The sequence below is a fragment of the Lipophrys pholis genome (genome assembly GCF_963383615.2).
Source record: "Lipophrys pholis genome assembly, chromosome: 16".
Lineage (NCBI taxonomy): Eukaryota > Metazoa > Chordata > Actinopteri > Blenniiformes > Blenniidae > Lipophrys > Lipophrys pholis.
The window spans coordinates 3,071,272-3,092,895 of record NC_137634.1 but is presented as its reverse complement, the minus strand read 5'-3'; the positions used below and the strand labels follow the sequence as shown (position 1 = coordinate 3,092,895).

Here is a 21,624-nt window from a genome sequence, read left to right as displayed (position 1 = left end):
TGTTTCCTTCCCTTTATGCTGCGTCTCCGCTGGTGTTTGCTCACCTGCGCTGCATATCTGACCTGCGCCGCTCATGTAATCCATTGATTTCCCCCACGGATTGTTCACCGATGCATCAAGTCACACACTCGGACAGCCAATAAATACACAGTGCAGATCACGCTATTCGTCACGCGAGCTCTCCAGCATGCGTCAAGCTTGTGAGCCTCCCTAATTGGCTCCTAAGCCTCTTAAGTAGCCGCCACTGTTCAAGTGGCGTAGTCTGGCCTGAATAAACAACATGGAAAAAAAAAAAAACAGCACAGAGTGTACAGAACGTCGCAGTGAACTACATTGTACCTGTAAAGCAGGAAGAAGCTTTCAGGGTTAATAAGCACACACACACACACACACACACACACACACACACACACACACACACACACACACACACACACACACACACACACACGGGAGGGAGGATGAGGTGTGGTTCCCATGGCGCTTGTAGATGGGTTGGTGGTGGTGGTGGTTGGGGGGGGGGGGGGGGGGGGGGGATTCAGGTTACTACAGACAAGAGAGACAAATCAGGACAATGCAAGCACCTGAGGGACTGCACACACACACACACACACACACACACACACACACACACACACACACACACACACACACACACACACACACACACACACACACACACACACACACACGCACACACACACAGAGGCGCAGTCTCACTCACACACCAACAAAAGACATAAAAAGAGAAAGATCAATAAACGGGCTGTGTGAAAACTCAGATCTCGGTGTTTCCACGTTTCTCCGGGTGGGTTTGATCCACGTCGTCAATAAAAAAAACAACTAGTGAATCCACTTCTGCATCTGAGGAATGCTAAAGTAAACCATGCTGCAGCTCATCATTACCGCCAAAGCATCTTCTGGTGGTTTTTTCTGTTCCTAACCTGTAAAACGCTGCATTATGGTGGTTTTATTATCGAGATCGGAGTCCTTTTCAGTAATATTTGTTTGGTTTTGTGAAAATAGAAACATTTAGAATATAGAAAATTTTCCCAAAAACCTCATTTACACTACAAAGTTTCAAGTGAAAACTCATCGATTTTTATGGGCGACGACTCTCTGCTTGAGGCCACAGTAGACCAGATGGAGATCACACGCACTCGCCAATCCGCCATCATGCACTACAACCGTACGTCTCGGCGAAGACCCCCCCCCCCGCCCCCCCGAAAAAAAGAGAACAAGCTCTTAAAACTGTGTTGCAGCCGTGGCCGGCTCTCAGCACCTCTCTGTTCGAAGGACTGATTAAATCATGTATTACGTTCATGGTTTATTTAATCAGACTGAAGGGGGCAGTGTGGCAAAGTGCAGCATCAATATAATAACAACTGAAATATTTGGTGGCTTTTTTTTTTTTCTCTTTCTGTGCAGTACGTTACATCAATAAAACCTCATAAGACACTCCAATGAGTTAAAATTTAAACAGATGCAGTTCTGTGGAAATGTGTTAGACATACCTGAAAGAAGTATGACTATTCCATCATGCAATGCCGAAAACCAAACGACTTTCCTATTTACAAACAGCCAGAGTCATTATTGTGACGGTATAAAGATGAAGTTCTGGATCCACTTTGACAACAGGAGTTTAGTTCTGAACTGTGTTTTGCAAAATTGTCAAGAATTGATTTGGCTGCACAGACTGACCACAACAAACATTTCAGTGGTGCTTCGTGTGAGTGGCACGGAAACAGATAACCCTTCCTCCTCCTCCTCCTCCTCCTCCTCCTCGGCCCTCTTTTCCACATGGCAGCTCCTGCCTACATGCAGAATTCAGGGCTTAATGGAGGGGAGCTAAGTCCTTGGGCACACTACCAGATAAATGCTGTGCTTTCTCCAAGCGATGGCCGCTCGCGCTGCTTTCGTGGGATTCACTGGGGCAGAAAGTGGCGAGCCTGCACCGTGACGGCAGCACGCCGCTGACCTCAGGCGGCGCCCGGGCCCAACCTCTGTGATTCAGATCACCGGTTCAACTCAAATGCCAACAACAACAAAAAACAAAGAACGTAGACGGAGGGAAGTGAGGCGGGTTACTTTTCGGTTTTTCGGGGCGACTCACTTTTGACGTTGAGGTACATGGACTTGCTGACGTCGGCCCCGACGTCGTTGCTGACTCGGCACAGGTAGAAGCCGCTGTCTTCCTCCAGCACGTGTTTGATGAGCAGGGATCCGTTGACCAGCACCTCGATTCGAAAGCCTGAGTTGAGGGCGATGGGTTTGAACTGCGGGACCCCGGCGCCTGTTGGAGGAGCATCACTTTATGTCAGCACGAGAAACTGTGAGGAGAACGTCGACGTCCATAACCCATGATTTCTTTGAATTTTTTACAATTTTCTTGGTGGTTTTCTAATTTTCTTGACGGTTCCTAAACGTATTTATTTATTTATTATCTCATATTTTCTATTGTGTCATTTAATATTTACCACCATGCCCAATTATCTTAACTTCTTTTAAGGCCTCAGTATTCTACTTCTGTTTTTAAATGTCTTGTTTAATTTAATTTAATTTAATAGAAAGAAAAAAGAAGTCGACTTTTTAATGTTTTACTCTGGTTCTCATATTTCCTTACTGCCAATGTGAGATATCTTCCCTGACTTTGATTTCAGATGTGTTTGTTTATATTGGTACCACATATGAACGAGGCCTCGGTCTGGTGTGACGAAATCGGAATCGGAGCCACAAAACAGGTCGGATCTGAGTCACTTGTGAATAAACCCCGATTGTGATAAATAAAAAATCTGAACCGGATCACATTTCCCTGCAGTGTGAACGAGGCCTAAAGAGAGAACTGCTGCTGCTGCTGCTGCTGCTGCTGCTGCTGCTGCTGCTGCTGCTGCTGCTGCTGCTGCTGCTGCTGCTGCTGCTGCTGCTGCTGCTGCCTCTCCTCTCACTGAGCGCGTTTGGACTTGTGGTGGGTGTTTTTTTTTACATATTCAACCTCAAGGCTGTGGACATTGTGTTGTGCTGGTGTTCGCAAAAGAGATTATCTAGCGTAGATAATAAACTTGCTGTAGGACCAAGGAAAGAAATAAAAAACAAAAAGAAGCTTTATCTTGCAATTCAGCATGATTGTCAAACAAGAAGAAGGGAAAACACTTTGAAGACGTTTGAGATGTTGAAGTTTCTTCCTGAGTGTGTTTACCTTTGGAGTATTCCCACTGGATGGTGGGAACTGGATAGCCTTGAGCCGAGCAGTTTAGTATCACCGCCTTTCCATAGATGCCGTCCTGGTCTTTCGGTTGCACCACGAACTTCGGAGGAACTGCGAGTGAAGCAGCCATCAGATTAGCGTTTTGTCGTTTTCAGAGAGAATGACGGAGCGCTGTTCCCCTGGAGCGAACGACTCGTCCGCAAAACTGCAACCCTGGACGTCTTTTTTCAGCATTATTGATTTGAAGGATTTCAAAGTATATTTGACACAAAAACATTCTAGTGTATTAAAGTCTACAATATGGTGTATTTTTAGTGTCTTTGATTTGGCAAACAGAGGATTTGTTGGAGCAAAATAATAATAATCAGCTTGATTTATGAGTCTGAAGTAAAATCATAGGATCAATGTTTGTTTTATAATTATTCCCCCATATTTCCACACCATAACTCAGATATGGAAGAATGAGGAAGTTATATAATAAGTTGAGTGAATTTTTATCTAATACTGATCTGATTTTACACATCATGTTATACCAAAAAATCTATTGACATGCACTTGTTCAATTTGTTTACCATTAAGAGAAGGGTAAACAGAGAAACAAAGCCATATGATATACAATATCAATAATAATATGTAAAAGTACATTGTACAAGATTTATTTTCTCAAAAAAACTCATCATGGACGAGTCGTCCAGGGTTGTAGTTTTGTGGACGAGTCGTCCTACAACCCCCCCCCGCCCTCACCTCGGACGATGAGCTGGCTCTGGTGCTCCACCGCAGCCGCCTGGTTGCGAGCGATGCAGGTGTAGTTGCCGTTGTGCATAAGCGTGAGGTTGGAGATGCGCAGCGAGCTGGTGAAGTCGATGTTGTCGATGGTGACACCGAGGCTGGCCGGGATGGGCCGGCCGTCCTTCTGCCAGGTGATGAAGACGGGTTGGTCGCCGGACATGACCACGCAGGGGATGAAGACGCGCTGGCCGATGGAGAACCGAGGGAACTCAAAGGGGTGGATGGTGGGTGGGACTGTGGAGGACACACCTGGATTAATCTCCCAATCATTAGCGTGAGCTCAGGCTCGAGGCTTCATTTTCTGATCTTCTACATATTGTAGTAAACCAGTCGAAAAGAAAGTAAAGAAAAAGAAAAGGAAATATAGCACCTACTATATTGACTTTACTTTTAAACAATATGCTTGTATTTAATTTTTTTCAGCTTGTAATAAACAGAGATGCAGTCGCTTGAAAATGTCGTGTAAATGGAGCCTCAGCGCTCTTTAAAAGTCTGCATACTTAATAAAGCATTTTCTTATTCTTCCTCTGGACTGCATGATTTATCTTCCTCTTCAGTAAATTGAAGGTTTACATATGTGACGGTTGAGCTGCTTGGTGAAACACTCCCATCGAGCCTCATTAGCCACCGCTCTCCCTTCATCGCCTCCTTTTCTGCGTCTGAACATTCCGCCCGGCGATTCTGCAGGAAGTGGCGCCGCTCCACTCCCCACGCGGGGCGGCGGGATCTCCCGATCAAACAACATGCGTGTAGCGTCGGCTCTCGCTCTCCGGGGACACTGTAGCCACCGTGAGAACCAGATGCTTTGGGAAATTAATGATTTAAAACAACATTGGAATAAGCGGCACTTCAGCGCTTATTTAATTCACAACAAAATAGGCATAATAGGCTCCTGGGGATTCCCTCTTGGCAGCGGCGGAATGCTAAGCAGCCGAGAGGCAAATTAGCCGAGGCGGAGTAGCGGCGTAGCGTTGTGTGATTTCTGTGTGGTTTCCCCCCTCGCGCACTCGTTAGCACGTCGAGAGAGAGAGAGAGGAGGTGATGGAGGAGGAGGAGGAGGAAGAGGAGGAGGTGTGCTTGCAACATCCCGACACTTCAAATTATGCAGCGTCATTGAAGAAGGAGAGCCATCTGAGGTTAACACTGAACGGTTCGTATTCAGATGAGCTACCGATAAACTGACTGATGGAGAAGGTGCCTTGTTTTTGTTTTTTATTTAGAGATTCGCAAATATTCCTGTACATGTCTCCCAACAAGGGTTTTAAAGATTCTGGCGGGACGCTTTAATTCATCTCTCGAACGTGACGGGCCGGCGTGCAGAGTGCAGGGTCGGCGTGCCCGCCGATAAAGAGATTCCCCTCTTTGATATTCACCGGCTGAGAGATTAATGACGGAGCAGCCACCGGTGGACTCAGCAAATACCGCAGCGCCACACCGTATGTATGCACATCTCTAATAAGTAGCTTAAGATGCTTACGTCACACTACAAATCATGATATCTCTGATTACACACGGAAAATCTGACACCACTTTTTACGCGGTGCCGTATGCTAACGGCTAACATTAGACTGACTGACCGACTTTAACTACTTTTCACATTTAAGTCCTGCAGATGCCTCACACTGTATTATAATCCAAGTCAGATACAAGTAAGCATTGATAAGAGGTTAATTAAGCCTTATCGCTGTGATCTGTGTTATTAAAGTTACATAAAATAGATTTATCAACAGACTCAATTAACCAGTGATCCAGTGATCAGGATGTAAACGATGCAACACGTCATCAAGAAGAAGAAGGAGAAGAAGAAAAAGAAAAAGAAAAAGAAAAAGAAAAAGAAAAAGAAAAAGAAAAAGAAAAAGAAAAAGAAAAAGATAAAGAAGAAGACTATTACCTGATTTAAAGTAAAACATGGGATCTGGCAAGATATGAGCAAATATGCTGATGTGATTGTGAAGTTTCTACCAAAACAATCAAGAAATAACTATAAAATGGGTAAAAATCATTTGGTCTGTGACATAGCTTGAGAAATTAAACACTATTATGTCTGTTGTTGGTTCTTTCCAGTTGTGAAGCCTCTCAGGTTTGATAGGATGGCCAATACTACAGAGAAATTAGGAAGTTCTGAACCACTAAAACTTTCATTCTGCTCTTCATTTGCTAATTACACCAACGCTGCGTTTCCCTCTCCCGTCGTTCGTCCCTGCAGCAGAAAGCCTGGTACCTTTCACAGTGACGTAGACGCTCTGGTGCGTGGACAGCTGCGGCTGCACCAGCACGTTGCAGGTGTACTCGCCCTCGTCCACGTCCTTCTGCACGTCGAACAGCTTCAGGGTGCCGTTGTTCTCGAAGGCCCGCTGCCGGTGGTTGTACGGCAGCAGGTTGGAGTCCTTGTACCATTTGATGGAGTAGTACGGGTAGCCGATGACACGGCAGTGGATGTACATGTCGCGCCCAGCGATGGCAGTGAGGTTCTTCATTGGTCTGATGCTGGCAGGCCCTTGAAGGACACATTGGAGAGACAACTCTCTTAAAATGATTTTGAGGCAGGGGTGGTGGTGGAAAAGAAAGCTGTGCTGTGTGTGTTTTTTACAACACCACAAGGTTTTACATGCCTTGATTCGTTCTGAGAGAAAGAAAAGAAAATATTGGCAAGATCATTTTTTTTGGGGGGGGGGGGGGGGTTCAGAATGCCCGAGGAAGTTTCCTTCTCATCCCGTCTCAACTTTGAAGTAATGGAACACGTGGGAAGTCAGTTTAGTTTATCCTCAGTGCAACGAGAGAATAGAAGAAACCTTTAACACGACTCTAGCGAAAGCGATCGGCAAATAAAACTAACAGCCAACTTCAAGAAAACCTAAACGGATCCCAAACCAAACACTACAATGACTCGCCATCGCGCTCTGATGCAGGGACGCTGCTCGAATCAGTTTGTTTCTTCCTTTCAACAAACTTCTCAAACTCAAAATAGGTTGTATCCCTCTGACATTCCTGTCCAAACCACTTTCTTGATTTTCCGTCGGCGATATACGGCGAGTTCCTTAATGACCTTAAAACAACCTTCAACAAACAAAATCCAATCAGTGCATATTAAACTGATGGGTGTAAAAATCTCATGAAATTTGACTTAGGAGTTTTGAAGATCCACAAAAGACATTTGACCTTCGGATCAACAAACTGTAACGAGTACATCTCAGAGTGTGAGTGTAGCTTTGTGCCAAATCTGATTCAGTTGAAGAGTTTTCACAGCAGATGGACAGAAAGAAACCTGAACATCTTTTGCTTCAGTCGTCACAGGGCAGCATCAAAAATACGGGCTAAGTATCTTCGACAGTCGACGTATTCTACCTCTGATTAAAAATTTGATTTGTCAGACCCAAAAAGTCTATTTTCACTGCCCATCCAGAACATCATCGTTTGCTTCCATTGTTCACTTTCTCCACTCGTGAAGAGAAGATTGGAGCCATTACTCATGTTAAGCACATCTAAAGAACCAACAGAGGAGCAGGAGGCCTCCCACAGCTCAGGGTCCGTCAGGCAAATGGACTGCCGGGTTTCTCTTTAAAGCACTGAAGAAGACAGTTTAACTACGCGCGGCAGCGTACTTTGAGCACAAGCATATCCGAGGTTGCTACTGTCTTTAGCACGATTAGGGAGCCAACGATGTGAGAAACAGTCATTACGCTTTCCCCACAATGGCACCTGCAGAGATTTATCTGCATTGCTTGGCTGCATTCAGCATCCAGCATCCAGCGGACGCTCGCCCACGGCTGGGGGATCGCCCTGCTTAGCCCCGCAGCATGCAAGAGTGAACACAATCAAATTAAAGCAATCAGTGTACAGAAAACGTAGCGTTCGCTCTCTGCAATAGAGAAATACTAATGGCTCTTCGACAAGCACACCAGTGACCGAATACCACGGCTACATGACGACAGCGATCCAGCCGACCACGACCACAGAGAGCACATAGCGGGGCAGTAAAGCACTGGCGCGGACAGTAAATCACCATGATGGCGCCCCAGTATAAAGCCGTCAGCAGGCGTTCGGTGGGGCTGACGAAAGGCAATGCCGACACCTCTGACGGATGACGCCGCGAGGAGGAGCTCCTCCACGCCCAGAGCAAAAGCAACGATGCACGAGGCTTCAGGAAGATCGAAACCTCTTAAAGAAAACAACTCCGTCAGGATTCTTCAAACATTTGCACATCTGGGTGGAGCCGATTGGAATCCAATCAAAACAGAACGATTCAAGGCATGCTGGAGTGTATATGTGATGGTGTGTTGGAAGAGTTGATCTGACAAGCACCTCTTACGTTTATTCGAGCCTGGTAGGAGACTGTCCCGGCCGAGTTGTTGCAGACGCAGCGATACACGCCTCCGTTGGGGACCTGCGTCTGGCTGATGTTGAGGTGGCTGACCACGTGGCCCTCGCCGTTGGTGTAGTAGGAGATGCGATGGCGGCTGTCCCGCACCACGGACTCGTCGTCCAGCGTCCACGTGACCCGCGGCTCAGGCGTGCCCTTCACCGTGCACGACAGCGACACAAACTCGTTGATGTTGTAGACCTTCTCACTGAACGAAGATAGAATCTTCGGCGTTCCGTCTGGAGGGAGGAAAGACGACACAATCGAAAAATGTTAAACACAAAATCTTAAAAAAAAAAAAAAAAAAAACACTATTATGCAACAGATGCTGAAATTACTGCAGGAACTTTATAACATGATTTTTTGGGGGGTTATTCTTGCTTGGAATTAAAGATATATTATGCATACTAGTGTTGATAGAAGGACTCTGATGTTGAAATCCATCACATACTGAACTGATTTCACACATAAAATCTTGATTTAAATCTGAACACTTGGAAAAAGGTGTTCAAATATGCTTAAACAACTTCATAGGGTTGAAATTACATCGTATTTTCAATGATTGCCTGATAAAAGGTTGAGGATAACTTTAGAAAAATGCATCTCTTAAAATAATTCAAGCCAGTTTTGTGCAAACGTGCAGGTAATTACAGCTGTTATAAAGTCTTCTTGAAATCTGCAACAAAAATGTCAGTGCCTTATCATTCAATGAGTTAATATACTGTGTTATCATTATCACTGCAGCTGTTATTGTGGTATAGAATAGAACCAATAAAGGCAGCTGCCACATCCACTGGGAGCAGTATGGGGTTCAGTGTCTTGCTCAAGGACACTTCAACATATGGACAGCGGAGATTAGGAATTGAACCAATGACCTTCTGATTGAAGGACGACCACTCTACCAACTGAGCCCCCAAACACGATTTTAAAGATACAGCTGCATTACAGTTCAAGACACAATCAAACATGAGCTGATTTTCTATTTCTCTGGTTTCTACTTTAGTGAACTAATTAAGAAAAAATAAATAAATAAAAATACATATTGTTTCGTCTTACAAAGTCTGTATGAGATCACAGCCACCAGATGTTTTACTTCTAATGGCAAGATAAATTGTATTCTTGTACCATTCATTGGTATAACACAGCATCCATATGGATTCACATTTACTGCACACGTAACAGTAAATTACAGTTATCCAGTACTACTTGTTCCCACCCACACGCCTCACTGCCCGCTCTGACCTTCCAGTATGACTTGAACAAAGTCCTGAGCCGACATCTTGCCGTGGCGGGCGAAGCACTGGTACGCCCCTCCGTCGCTCTTGGCCATGCCGGCCATCACCAGGTTCTCCCGGTTCTGGCCGGTCATGCGGACGCTGTTGCTGGGGTAGATGAGCTCCCCGTTGCGGTACCAGGACAGCTGGTACTCTTCGGAGCCCGTCACGCCGCAGGACAGCGACACCTGGCTCCCCACGCTGCCCTTCACCTTCCGCGGACTCACCGCCACCTTCAGAGGCTCTGCGGGGAGACGTGACCGTTCATTCCTCAGCGCTGCAAAAACTCAAAATCTTACCAAGTGCATTGGTCTTTCTTTTGAAGGATGAATTACAAGTAAACATGAAAGGCATAAAAAAAAAGAAAAGCAAATGTGTACTTTTGAGGTAAAAACACTTTTAGGCAAAGCTGGCTTGTCTTAAAACACAGTGCTTCTAAATGCTTTCACATTGTGACTAAAAATAAGGATTTCCAGCTAAATGTGAAAAGACATTATACCTCAAAATGCTTAATTAAATCCTTGTAATCTTATTTCAAGTACAAGAGTCTTAAATCTAGACAAGTGCCCCTATAGTACAACTCAAAATAAGTTGGATATGTATTAAATGGAAATGTTGAGATGAAAATGATTAAAGCAAACATCTATGTTTGAGTGAAAAGGTAGACATTTTTTTTTCTTAGAATTGTGTCTCATTACAAGGCAGAAATCTTGAAATACTGGCAAACTATAGCTTAAATTAAGTTTTTCCTGGTAATTTTAAGATCACAATATTCTAAATAGCATTTCAAGAAATCTTCTATTGGCAGATTTTTTTCACTTATCTTAAAGTCAAAGTACCTTGAAATTGATCTTTTTTTATTTTGAGAGGGGCATGTTTTTCCAGTGAGATGTTCCATTTTGTCTTCGGGGAGTCCACCGGATGCTCACCTTTGACCAGCAGCCTGCCAACCACCTCGGCGTTGCCGTAGCCGTTCCACACCTCGCACACGTACGTCCCCGTGTCGCTGGGCTGCGCCCGCTCGATCAGAAGCCCCGTCACACTCTGCCGGAAGCGCGTGTCGGGCTCCAGCGGCCGGTTGTCCTTCAGCCAGCGGTATTTGGGCGCCGGGTGACCCGAGGCCTTGCAGGGCAGCTCCACCCGGTGGGACGCCATCACCTCACGGCGCTCGAAGCTGTCCAGGATGTGCGGCGCTGAGTTGGTGGGATCTGCGGGTCGGGGGGGGGGGGGGGGGGGGGTAACATAATAGTATGTTATCAGAACATCCTCATGAAGCTGCTCTTGAGTCTGCTCCCCTGGATTTGGTGTGGGTTTTATTTTCAACATATTTTACATGTTCTCCCTGTAGAAGCATTTTCTTCCTCCTGCAGTCAGAAAAACGTGATGTATCTGATATAATTGGATGGGTTGGACGCCTGTCTAGGGTGTAACCTGCTTTTGTTCTATCATGTCAAGTGGAGACGGAATAGAATCAAAGAAGTTTGACTTCTTTTTAAACTTTTTCAGACACTGAAGTAGATATATGACATATACACGTATGTGTGCATTAGTATGTATTTCTATATCGACGTGTGTATTGGTTATCAATATTTTGTGTATATGTATTTTCATAAATTAGAGGTCGATAGATCGATCAGTAGAAAATATCTGAAACTAATCAATTCAAGACAAGTAAGGTATTATAAAGCTGTCAATAAAGTATATTGTAATCATATCATATTATATATTTCAGTGTGGATTTCTTTCTAATATATATGTTTTTTGTGATCAGTTTTTTCACATTCATTAAATATTATTTAGTGATTTCATAGTCCCAGATGACAGCGTATGGACATATTTTATCTTTTTGATTTGTGTATATATGTTTTGTAGTGTAGATCAGTATATTTGTAACTGAATGTCTCTCTTGGAAATGAGACTGTGTGTTCATGGGACATAAATAAAGGTTAACAGATAAATGATATCCAGTTCATATGTGAATAGAAGGACAAAGTTAAACCCTAAACGGAATTTAAATCCGTCCTAAAACCTGGATTCTGAACCAAACTAACCCGTTTCTCAGTTAAACTTGTTCTGAGGATTTTCTCCTTCCAGGAGACGACGAGGGCGTCTTCTGTCCTGAAACCCTCCCCCAGTCTGGCAGAGTGCTGCTGACCTTTATCACATGTCGTCCCCTCTTTATTTCAAGAGTTTTTCCCTGTCATCCTCTGTTTTATTCAAATGACCTACATGGCCTTTTTGTAACAGGCTCACATTTAGGACCATATGGTCCTCTGTCACATGGTCGCCATTTATTTAGGCCGGCAGAATCAACAGTTGAAAGCCTGTTGGACAACATCATACTGGAGGGCCCGCTCGGGTTTTACTTCAGCTTTATTTAGAACGAGACACACAGAGAAAGAGCTCTGCTGAAATACTGGATCAGCACACCTCAAGCTTTAATCTAAATGGTTCAGTTTTGTGTATTTTTCAACATTACTGGAAAAGTCACATAGAAAGCTAATAGCTGGCTGGACTCTTATTTTGGTAAAGATGTTGGTGAGCTGAGCGTTGTTTACACAACAATGTTTCAAGTGAAAATGATGAATTTTTTTGCATTTATATTTCAGATGAGTTTTTAAGAGCATTTACTCAGCAACATTTTCATGTCTGCTCGCACGCTAATGGCACAAACGCTGAAAACGATGTAGTTTTCATGTTCGTAGTGACCAACGATGAAGTTGAATTGTTATCACGGTGACTCCCAACTCTAAAACTACCAAGTCGAGCGAGAATATAAACTGGGAGTCATGACACTCTGGAGGAAAACATTGTTCTCATTGTCCAGCTACTGAGCATGTGCAGAGGAACAGTAGCAGCGTTTCCGCCGTCTACAAGGAGACAGAACCCAAAGGTTTCCAGAAAGTTGCGTTTTCTCCCGTATCCATGGCGACGGAACATTTGTTAAATGTTCCACCTTGGGAGCCGTTTTCAAAAAGTTGTGTTTTGAGTGGCTCCGACTACCGCCGTCTTGTAAAGGGACGTCTAAAGCGAAACCAGTTTTGTGTTTTCACTTGAAAATGTTTCTCACGGAACGTTGAAGTAATATAACATAGCAGTAATTGAAGTTTAATGGCGGGCGGATCCTGGCCCATCTTACCTGAGACGATGAGGCGGGCACTATTGCTCTGTCGGGTCTCTCCTGTGTACCGATGCCGTGTCATGCACCTGTAGTTGTACAGCCCGTCTTCCATTTGCACATCCAGTATATACAGGGCCCCCGTGGATGTGATGAGGAACCGTGACACTTCAAGAGAAAAAAAAAAGAAAAGGAAAAAGGGTATTTAATCCCTGCAGATTATTAAAAACAGAAACCGAGGAAGAAAAAAAAACATTTTGTGTGACCTGTCAGTGCCTAACAGTGATCTGTAAATCATCCTCTGTGCACTTTAACACGGGTAATGTCTAAAAGTTCAAATGAGTCTCGTCTTTGAAACAACTTCAAGTGTTAGATGATGAGCCGTCCATTACTCCAAACTTTTCACTGTTGTTCACAGCCATACGTCGTAAGAGCATAATTATTTTGCATGGTAGAAGTCTGTATTGTATGTTTTTATGTGTATTCTGCAACACTTTCCTTCGTGGTTTATTCACATTAAGCATATTTTGTCATTCTAATTAAAATTTTGTGCCTTTTTTTTTTTTTTTTAGCTAAATAATCAACAGGTTAACCCTCTACTTCTTTATTTTGTTTTTATTGGGGCTTCCTCCTGAGATTGGTCCTGTCCCATACTTTGACAGGTAGGTCTGTCAGTTCTGGTAGTTATTGACCGAAGTTACTTCATATGCTACAGCTTTGCTTTCAGATTTGCTTTTAGTCATTAACACCTTTAAACTTCTTAAAATCATTGACAGAATCTAAATTAACTTTTTAAAATTATCCATCCATCCAGCCGTGTAGAAAAGAACATTCTTTCTGTCTATTTTTTTTTTAATTGTATTTATTTATTTATTTATTTATTTATTTATTTATTTATTTATTTATTTATTTAAGTTAGTATTTTCCTTTGTGAAAGTCAAAGGAAAAAAAAAAGACACCAGAGTACAGCGGTAGCAAAAATGTTGAGAGTAACGTTAAAAATGTTAGATTACTGTAATCCTGTTACATCTCACCGTCACATTTACATTAAAGTAATCTACCTAAAGACATTGTAATCTTAAAAAAAAAAAATAATTATGAATATTTGACTAAAGGTCCCATTCACTTCACGGTTCCAACTTCAGAAACGCCGACACACACATGTTGAACGTTGCGGTTTCTTCACGTTTCATCGGTGTTGCCTGACTCTGCGTGTGACACATGGACAAACAAAAGCATCGGTTACTCTGGATTTCATCACAGGCGACGTCCAACATCGTCTAACAAACACGGTCCGTGCAGCGCGACGGCAGGAACGCACAAACTGTGTGTGTGTGTGTGTGTGTGTGTGTGTGTGTGTGTGTGTGTGTGTGTGTGTGTGTGTGTGTGTGTGTTCATTCGTATGCGCTGGAATCGCCTTCACACATTCTAAAAGAAGGAAAAACAGAAAATCCAATATTGAAGTCTCTTAGCAAATATTTGCAAGTCAAGTGAGCGACGCCGCGCCGTGTGATTGTAGTCGCCAAACATCTGCTGCAGCCCATTTAGCTCTGAGGCGCAGCGACAAGGCTGTGTGTTGTGTAGCCGTGTAACACAGCTCGTTATCATGTAGCTCATCGCTCGCTCTCTCTCTCTCTCTCTCTCTCTCTCTCTCTCTCTCTGGGGGAAACTGTCTCTCTTTCTCTCACACAGGTTCTCTCTGTTTTTTCTCTTCTTTTTTTTTTCCTAAAGCGCAGGGAGCCCAGGATCACAGAGCACTTTGATAAGCGATGGCAGCGCAGGTCGGATGTGCTAATATCATGCTAATGTAATGCTAATCTGCGCCAACACATGGAAGCACGTGGAGAGAGGTAGTCGGTGTTTATGAGCGGCGATGTAGCCGCCGGCTGCCGCCGGTATTTCATGTCACCGGTGATGGAGAAGCCTATCTGGGATCAAATGGGGCCGCCGTACGCTGGGGGGTTGTTGGAGATATCATCATGCAGACATTATGGGGTGTTGGATTATCCTCGTTTGGGCCTGTCATGACAGTTTAATGCAGATTAAGTTGGCGGCATGGGCCTCGTGCACAGCGCAGGACTAAAACACTGGAATGACTGTAAAAAATTTTTTACGATACGACAATCTGTGGATAAATCAGCAGGAACTGCAAACTAGTGTTGTCAAGACCACCGAACCCAAGATCAAGACCGGAGCGTCCCAAAACCAAGACAGTAAAGGGGTCATAGTATTCATTGTTGGTTTCCAACAGTAATAGTCGTCTCCATACCTGGACTGACGCCCCAGAAGTGAAGACAGTCTGTCCTCTCTCTCCCTGGCTTGTTTCAGGTTTTAAAAAGTGTGTTGCTCCAACCAGCCAATCAGAAATCAAACCCTATATCGTGTCATCGGGGGTTTAGCCAATCCCAATCAAGGTAGGCCCTCCCTTTGACTCCTCCCACAATTAGGGCAGCTCTGCTCTGGCACATGGCACCCCGAGAGGAAGTACTTCCTCCTCTTCCCAAGATGGTTATGTGTGGGCGGAGCCAGTCCAGCTCACACAGACACAGCAGATTCTGAATGTAGCTCCTATGATCCAAAAATGGAGGAAAATCAAGGAGGAGTTAGAAACTTTGAAAACAAGGTTTCTGGACCAACGAGACCATGTGAAAGTGTTGAAAAGCTGGATAATAATATATTAGGACTGACCAATACTTCGTCTTGTTTATCCGACACCTTACAGGCAAAAACAAAACTCCCCTGGAACACAACATGAAGAGACGTCTATTCATACATTCAGACTGCAAGACGATCGCCCGCACACGTTTACACCTACGGTCAAGTCACGTTAACAAGCAATGTCCTAGGATTGTTTGGAGAAGTTGAAAACTCTCCCAAAGAAAACTGACACCACCAAACTCATCCAGCTGTAATGTGCTGGATAGTTCCACTGGATCCACGGCACCACGTCACCATCAACGTTTTTCTGCAGCGTTCCAATAAGAAAAGTACAGAAAAACGGCAACATAATCTCACGATGTATGAGCTCCTTTAACGGGGAGTTAAAATGTGCCAAATAAGCACATTTAGCATTATTTTTTTGTTGCTTGGACTAATATTTACTTTTTGACAGTTGCAGAACAGTAGAATAAATGTATTCAAACTTATCTATCTATAATTACAAGACTAAACAATCTCAGACTCGAGCTTCATGTCAGTGAAATAGTTTTCGCTGAACAAACCCTGCCTCTGGTAAATAGCTGCTCACGTCGATGCTCAGCAGTATTTCGGTTTTAGTTTTGTTTGCCACCTGTGACACTCCGAAACGCCACAATTTCCACTGCGTGTAAAAGCTGAACTCCTCCTGCAGCTGCAGACAAGCTGAGCTGCAAATCAAAAGGCATGAATGGGAGGAGGACGGAGGGAAACGTGAGGAGAAACAGAGGCGAGGAAGGGAGGGATGCACAGAGGAGGGTGGCGACGACGCTATTGTGAGCATGTGTTGACCCAGTTAGAAATGAGGGACCATGGATTTGATATCCTGACGGGCCGCTTTTTTATTTCAGCACCATTAAATGTGACACACCAGCAGTTACAGTCAGCCGGTGTGGGTAAGTGTGTCCACTTAAATAGCCAACCACGCATACACATGGTCGGATTGAAATTCCTCTGGCTTCACATGCAGTTTGTTTTTTCCCGGGGAAACTAAAAATTCAGATGTTGAAAAAGCAAATCCGACCTCGATTTCTACTTCTTTACCTGTAAGTTGTCCGAGGAGGCGTCCCAACGCTTTGCCTGTTCTATCTTTGTCCAAAATCGCCTTGCACATGTCGAAAGAACATGAATAAGACACTTTCTCGGTTTAATGTCTGACTTCACTCTAATATTTCTTTAAATAAAGATAGATAAAAAATGCTGAACTGGTGAAATAAAAAAGCTTGCTGTGAACAAGCAAAACTCGTCACACACGAGTTACTAACCGCCTGTTTTAAACCGCGCAGATACTCGAATCTACTGACATTTTATGTTGTGGCATTAAACCTGAAGGTGTGTCGTAACCTGTTAAACACAGATCTTAGAAAGCAGAAACAAAAGAGGCTAAAATAACATGAATTCCATTCCATTCCATTCCATTCCATAAACATGTAGACCTAAGAAGTGAATGCTGATCTCAGTGTTTATGTTAGGAATAAGAAAATGTTTTTGCCACCAAATGAACCGTCCATATCTTAACCTTATACTAATAACTGATGATTTACTTGTTGAAACATTTATAATATTTACACATATCTGTCATATCTCAGCAAATATCATTAACACGTCCAGAAATGGGAGGTTTATGTGTAAATTCTTGCAGTGAATCAACACATTTCTTCAGATGCTGCAGTGAAAACACAAAGCGTCTTTCATTAATTTACCATATAGAGAAGAGTCCAGGGCCATTGTGAGTGATTACGTTCTTGATTCTTGGTCAGATTATTCGGTTTTCTTCCCACAGTCAGATTCTGCTCACTCCCAACAACAACATTGATTGTGTGACACAGAGCTGCAGGTCTACATTACCATGTGTGTGTGTGTGTGTGTGCATGTGTGTATGTGTGTGTCCTTGTGAGCTGAAGGCATTTCCACTCACACTGCTGCAGCTACCTTAAATCCCACCGGCTTGTGTGTGTGTGTGTGTGTGTGTGTGTGTATCTGCATATTACTGCCTTTGTTGCTGTGTGTGTTATTCATGCCTGTTCCTCTGCATGTGTGCATGCGACTGAGTGTCAATGTGTTCATGCAGCACACAGCTGCACGGAGGAGCGGGTCGATAATAACGATCGAAGGCGCTCCCGCTCGTCCACGCTCCACCTACTGCATACTAACGCCGCCCAAGCAGACAGCCTCCACTGTTCTCGGCGTGGCGGCGTGCCTTAATGTCCACACCTGGCTGCGTTTGAGCACACTCCTGAAAACTGCGGGCCTCGCTCCGGCCCAGGTGGCTCGCCGGACCATCAGTCGCCTCCTCTTCCCCTCCTCGGCCCGCCCAGCTGCTCTGGCAGCGACCGTCACACACAAACACAAGTCCCTTTCTATGGGCTCGCCACTCAATGGCTTCAATTAATTCCGCATATAAGCCTCTAAGAGGAATCTTTGTTCACCCGGTTTGTGGCTCAAACGTAATTTGCTTGCGAGACATAATGGAAACAGTGGGAAAAAAAAGAAGGCTGAATCGTGTCCATGACGCCGTGCTGCTGCCACATGGGTTGATGTGCACTGACAACTAAGAGAGGGAAGGACGTACACAGTGACACGTGGTGTCGACCAATGATGTCAGGAGCGCGTTACTCTCATATGACCAGATTACTCGTTTTTCAGTTACGAGTAATCTAATGCATTACTATTTCCAAACCAGTAATCAGATTAAAGTTACTTCTCCAAGTCACTGTGTGTTACTAATGTAGCGTTACTATTGTAGCGTTACTATTGTAATGTTACTATTGTAATGTTACTATTGTAGGGTTAGTATTGTAGTGTTACTATTGTAATGTTACTATTGTAATGTTACTATTGTAGGGTTAGTATTGTAGGGTTACTATTGTAGGGTTAGCATTGTAGCGTTACTATTGTAGCGTTACTATTGTAATGTTACTATTGTAATGTTACTATTGTAGGGTTAGTATTGTAGCGTTACTATTGTAATGTTACTATTGTAATGTTACTATTGTAGGGTTAGTATTGTAGGGTTACTATTGTAGGGTTAGTATTGTAGCGTTACTATTGTAGCGTTACTATTGTAATGTTACTATTGTAGTGTTACGATTGTAATGTTACTATTGTAGCATTACTATTGTAGCGTTACTATTGTAGTGTTACTATTGTAGCGTTACTATTGTAGTGTTACTATTGTAATGTTACTATTGTAGCATTACTATTGTAGCGTTACTATTGTAGTGTTACTATTGTAGCGTTACTATTGCAGCGTTACTACTGTAGTGTCCCACAGGACGTTGGAAAGGAAGACGAGTTTCAAGTTGTCTGTTAAGCCCCTTTATCATTAAACAGAACCGGGACCCTCACTTGACCCGCCCCCTACTCCACTCTCAGCCAATCACAGGCCAGCTCGCTCTAAGTTCAGGAAACACAAAAGAATCGGAACCAACAGACATCATCACTAAACCTTAACATTGCACCAAGAACACAGCAACAGAGATGTTACACTATTTTTGTAAGTAAGCGAGTAAAAAGATATATTGGCAGGAAGCCCCACCCCTTTTTACAGTCAATCAATCAATCAATCAATCAATGAAAGTCAGCTGTCATTTTTATGTTGAGATGGTTGGGGATGTTGTCGGCAGCTGCTGAAAGTAACTAAAATTACCTATAATCAAACTTAGTTACTTTTAAAAACAAGTAATCAGTAAAGTAACTAAGTTACATTTTAAAGGAGTAACTAGCATTCAGTAATTGGATTACTTTTTAAAGGTGACTGTGGCAACACTGGTGGCGATGCCGAGCCATTTGACCTGCGCTCGCTGGGAAACCATTTGCCCGAAAAAGACGCACTCCAAAGAGTTACCCTGGCTCCCCGAGTTACCTGAATATTCTATAATTGAGACGTGAGTGGAGGGAAGATGAGGTGGGAGGGGGAGAGGAGGTGAAGAGAGAGAGAGCAAGAGCAAGAGAGAGAGAGAGAGAGAGAGAGAAAAAATGAAAGATCAAGAGGAAAAGTGCACCTCTGGGATACAACCACTCTCTGTCATCTAAAATGACTTACAAATTAGCTTACAGCTATGCGCTCCGAGCGAAGAAGACGAGGGAGGAAAAAAAAAGACACAACTTTCATATGCTAATTCAGATCATGGCGAGGCAGAGCAATTATCAAAAAAAGTGTCAGCGCTGTCTCTCTGACAGATCTCAACAGGAACCCTGTACTCCCCGCTCGCTGTCTCAACTTTAATACGCCGCCGCCAGAGCGACTGCTGAATCCAATGTGAAGGCAGCAGAGAAAAGCTGTCATAAGCAAAAACATACTGTATGTACTATATAATCCAATCATAATGGTTTCCTAAATGAGTCGCAGACCTCCTCTAGGGGCGCCAGAGAGCTAAAAGCTGGAGGGGGTCAGGGGGATACCGTTTCCTACGGTTTTCTGAAGAATGTAATCCCCATGGTAACAAATTTAAAGGGGTCATGTTCTACAAAATTCACTCTCTAAAGGTTTTCCAACAGTACTAATCGTCCCCATACCTGGAATGACGCCCCAGAAGTGAAGACAGTCTGTCCTCTCTCTCCCTGGCTTGTTTCAGTTTTTAACTGAAGTGTGTTGCTCCAACCAGCCAATCAGAATCAAACCCTATATAGTGTCATTGAGGGTTTAGCCAATCCAATATTCAAAAGGAGGAAAATCAAGTAGAAGCAATAAACTTTGAATACAAGGTTTTTGGACCAATGAGACCATGTGAAATACCACCATATTATAAAAAGCTGTATAATAATGTGATCCGGCTGAAAATGATGTAGTTGACATGCCAGGCCATGAGTCGGCGCTGTTGGTTGTATTTGTAAAGAAACCACACACACACGTGCGCAGAGAACAATACCCTATAAACATTAACAAAGGGAGTACAAAGACATTTGTATGGACAGAGACAGTAAGTACGTCAGAAAGTAAAACTATACCTGATTTCATATCCTGATTAAAAAAATCTGATTAAAACTCAGAAACAGCGAATAATTTCTCAGACGTCCAGATCCCCAGTCTGACACATTTCCCCCGGTGACCTTGAACGGCTCCTCCGGAGTCGTCTGACCTGATCAACGCCAACAGTCTGGACGCCACTTACAGTAAAAACCCACGGCCTCAGCTGAACAACGCTCATAAAAATCTGCCTCCTCATCACTCTGCTGGCAGCGTCCCCGCTGGGCGACCGTCTTGGAGTGTATTAGTGAGGGGAGCACGGTCCCCGGAGACAGCCGGGCCCCTCGGTGGAGTCACGGTAACCTTGGCCACTCAAAGTCACGCAGCGTGATGAAGAAGGGAAAAAAAAAAAGAAGAAGCTTGCAGACGAACAAACAAGCAGCTAACAAGGCCTTTCAAATAGGATCTGACACTTCAGCAGATGTGGAGCCGTCTTCTATTTACAAAATATTTCCTCCTCTACGTTTTCAAAAATGACATTGCTCTCACCAGCTCGTTTTAAATGATGTTTTTTTTTATTTGAAATCTGGTTAAGAGGTGCCACGAGCATGTCTTTCCTGTAGGTGGCAGTAACGAGAAGCATACACCCATGCTAGCCAATCAGAATCCAGAAAAAAAACCAACAAAACAACAAATGGCACCTATGACTTCCTGTTCCGTCAGACTGATAGAAAAGCGGCGCTTCGTTGCGAACGAAACGCATCAGAATATCAGTTTCTGTTCCACGTATTGGCAGGGTGACCGCGATGTCGAGGAGAGGAGGAGAGGAAACACACGCCACCAATTTAACACACCCTCTAATAAAAATCATCTGTCATTCTTACAGGAGGCGCGGTGACAGCCGCCGGGGGGGGGGGTTGCCATGGCAACAAACTGGCGGCCACTGTTCGCTTAGCAAGCATTTTTTTTTTTTCCCCCAGTAGTGTAAATGGCGGAGACGTGGTCCGTGTCCAACGCAGACGTTTCCCTGCTCACACACATTCAATGCCTGGAGAGAATCAATGTTAGATTATTGATCCTTCATACTCGTTTTCAATCTGCCATCAAGACATAAAATCTACTCCCAGGAGAGGTCGTCCCTCTGTTTCCTTTGTATGTCTGTTTCTTTATGCCGTGCAGGATGTAACACTCGTTTCCCTCCGATGTGCAGCTTGCCATTTTTTTTTTTTTTTGTCCAAGATAAATAAGACAGGCTTGACTTTTCCTATTTACGCC

At 43.8% G+C, this 21,624-nt stretch overlaps 1 protein-coding gene across 2 annotated transcripts in view; it reads right to left on the bottom strand.

Moving 5' to 3' along the window:
* The window catches only part of dscama (Down syndrome cell adhesion molecule a), a gene marked incomplete at its 5' end in the record, with an annotated part of 118,122 nt that overhangs the window by 26,767 nt on the left and 69,731 nt on the right, over window positions 1-21,624 (bottom strand). For both annotated transcript variants that reach the window (XM_080483986.1, XM_080483987.1), the window contains 8 exons: window positions 2,114-2,293; window positions 3,197-3,316; window positions 3,950-4,228; window positions 6,216-6,491; window positions 8,297-8,593; window positions 9,597-9,872; window positions 10,558-10,836; window positions 12,768-12,914. In XM_080483986.1, the coding sequence (XP_080340112.1) occupies window positions 2,114-2,293; window positions 3,197-3,316; window positions 3,950-4,228; window positions 6,216-6,491; window positions 8,297-8,593; window positions 9,597-9,872; window positions 10,558-10,836; window positions 12,768-12,914 (1,854 nt within the window). The remainder of the gene's footprint in view (window positions 1-2,113; window positions 2,294-3,196; window positions 3,317-3,949; window positions 4,229-6,215; window positions 6,492-8,296; window positions 8,594-9,596; window positions 9,873-10,557; window positions 10,837-12,767; window positions 12,915-21,624) is intronic.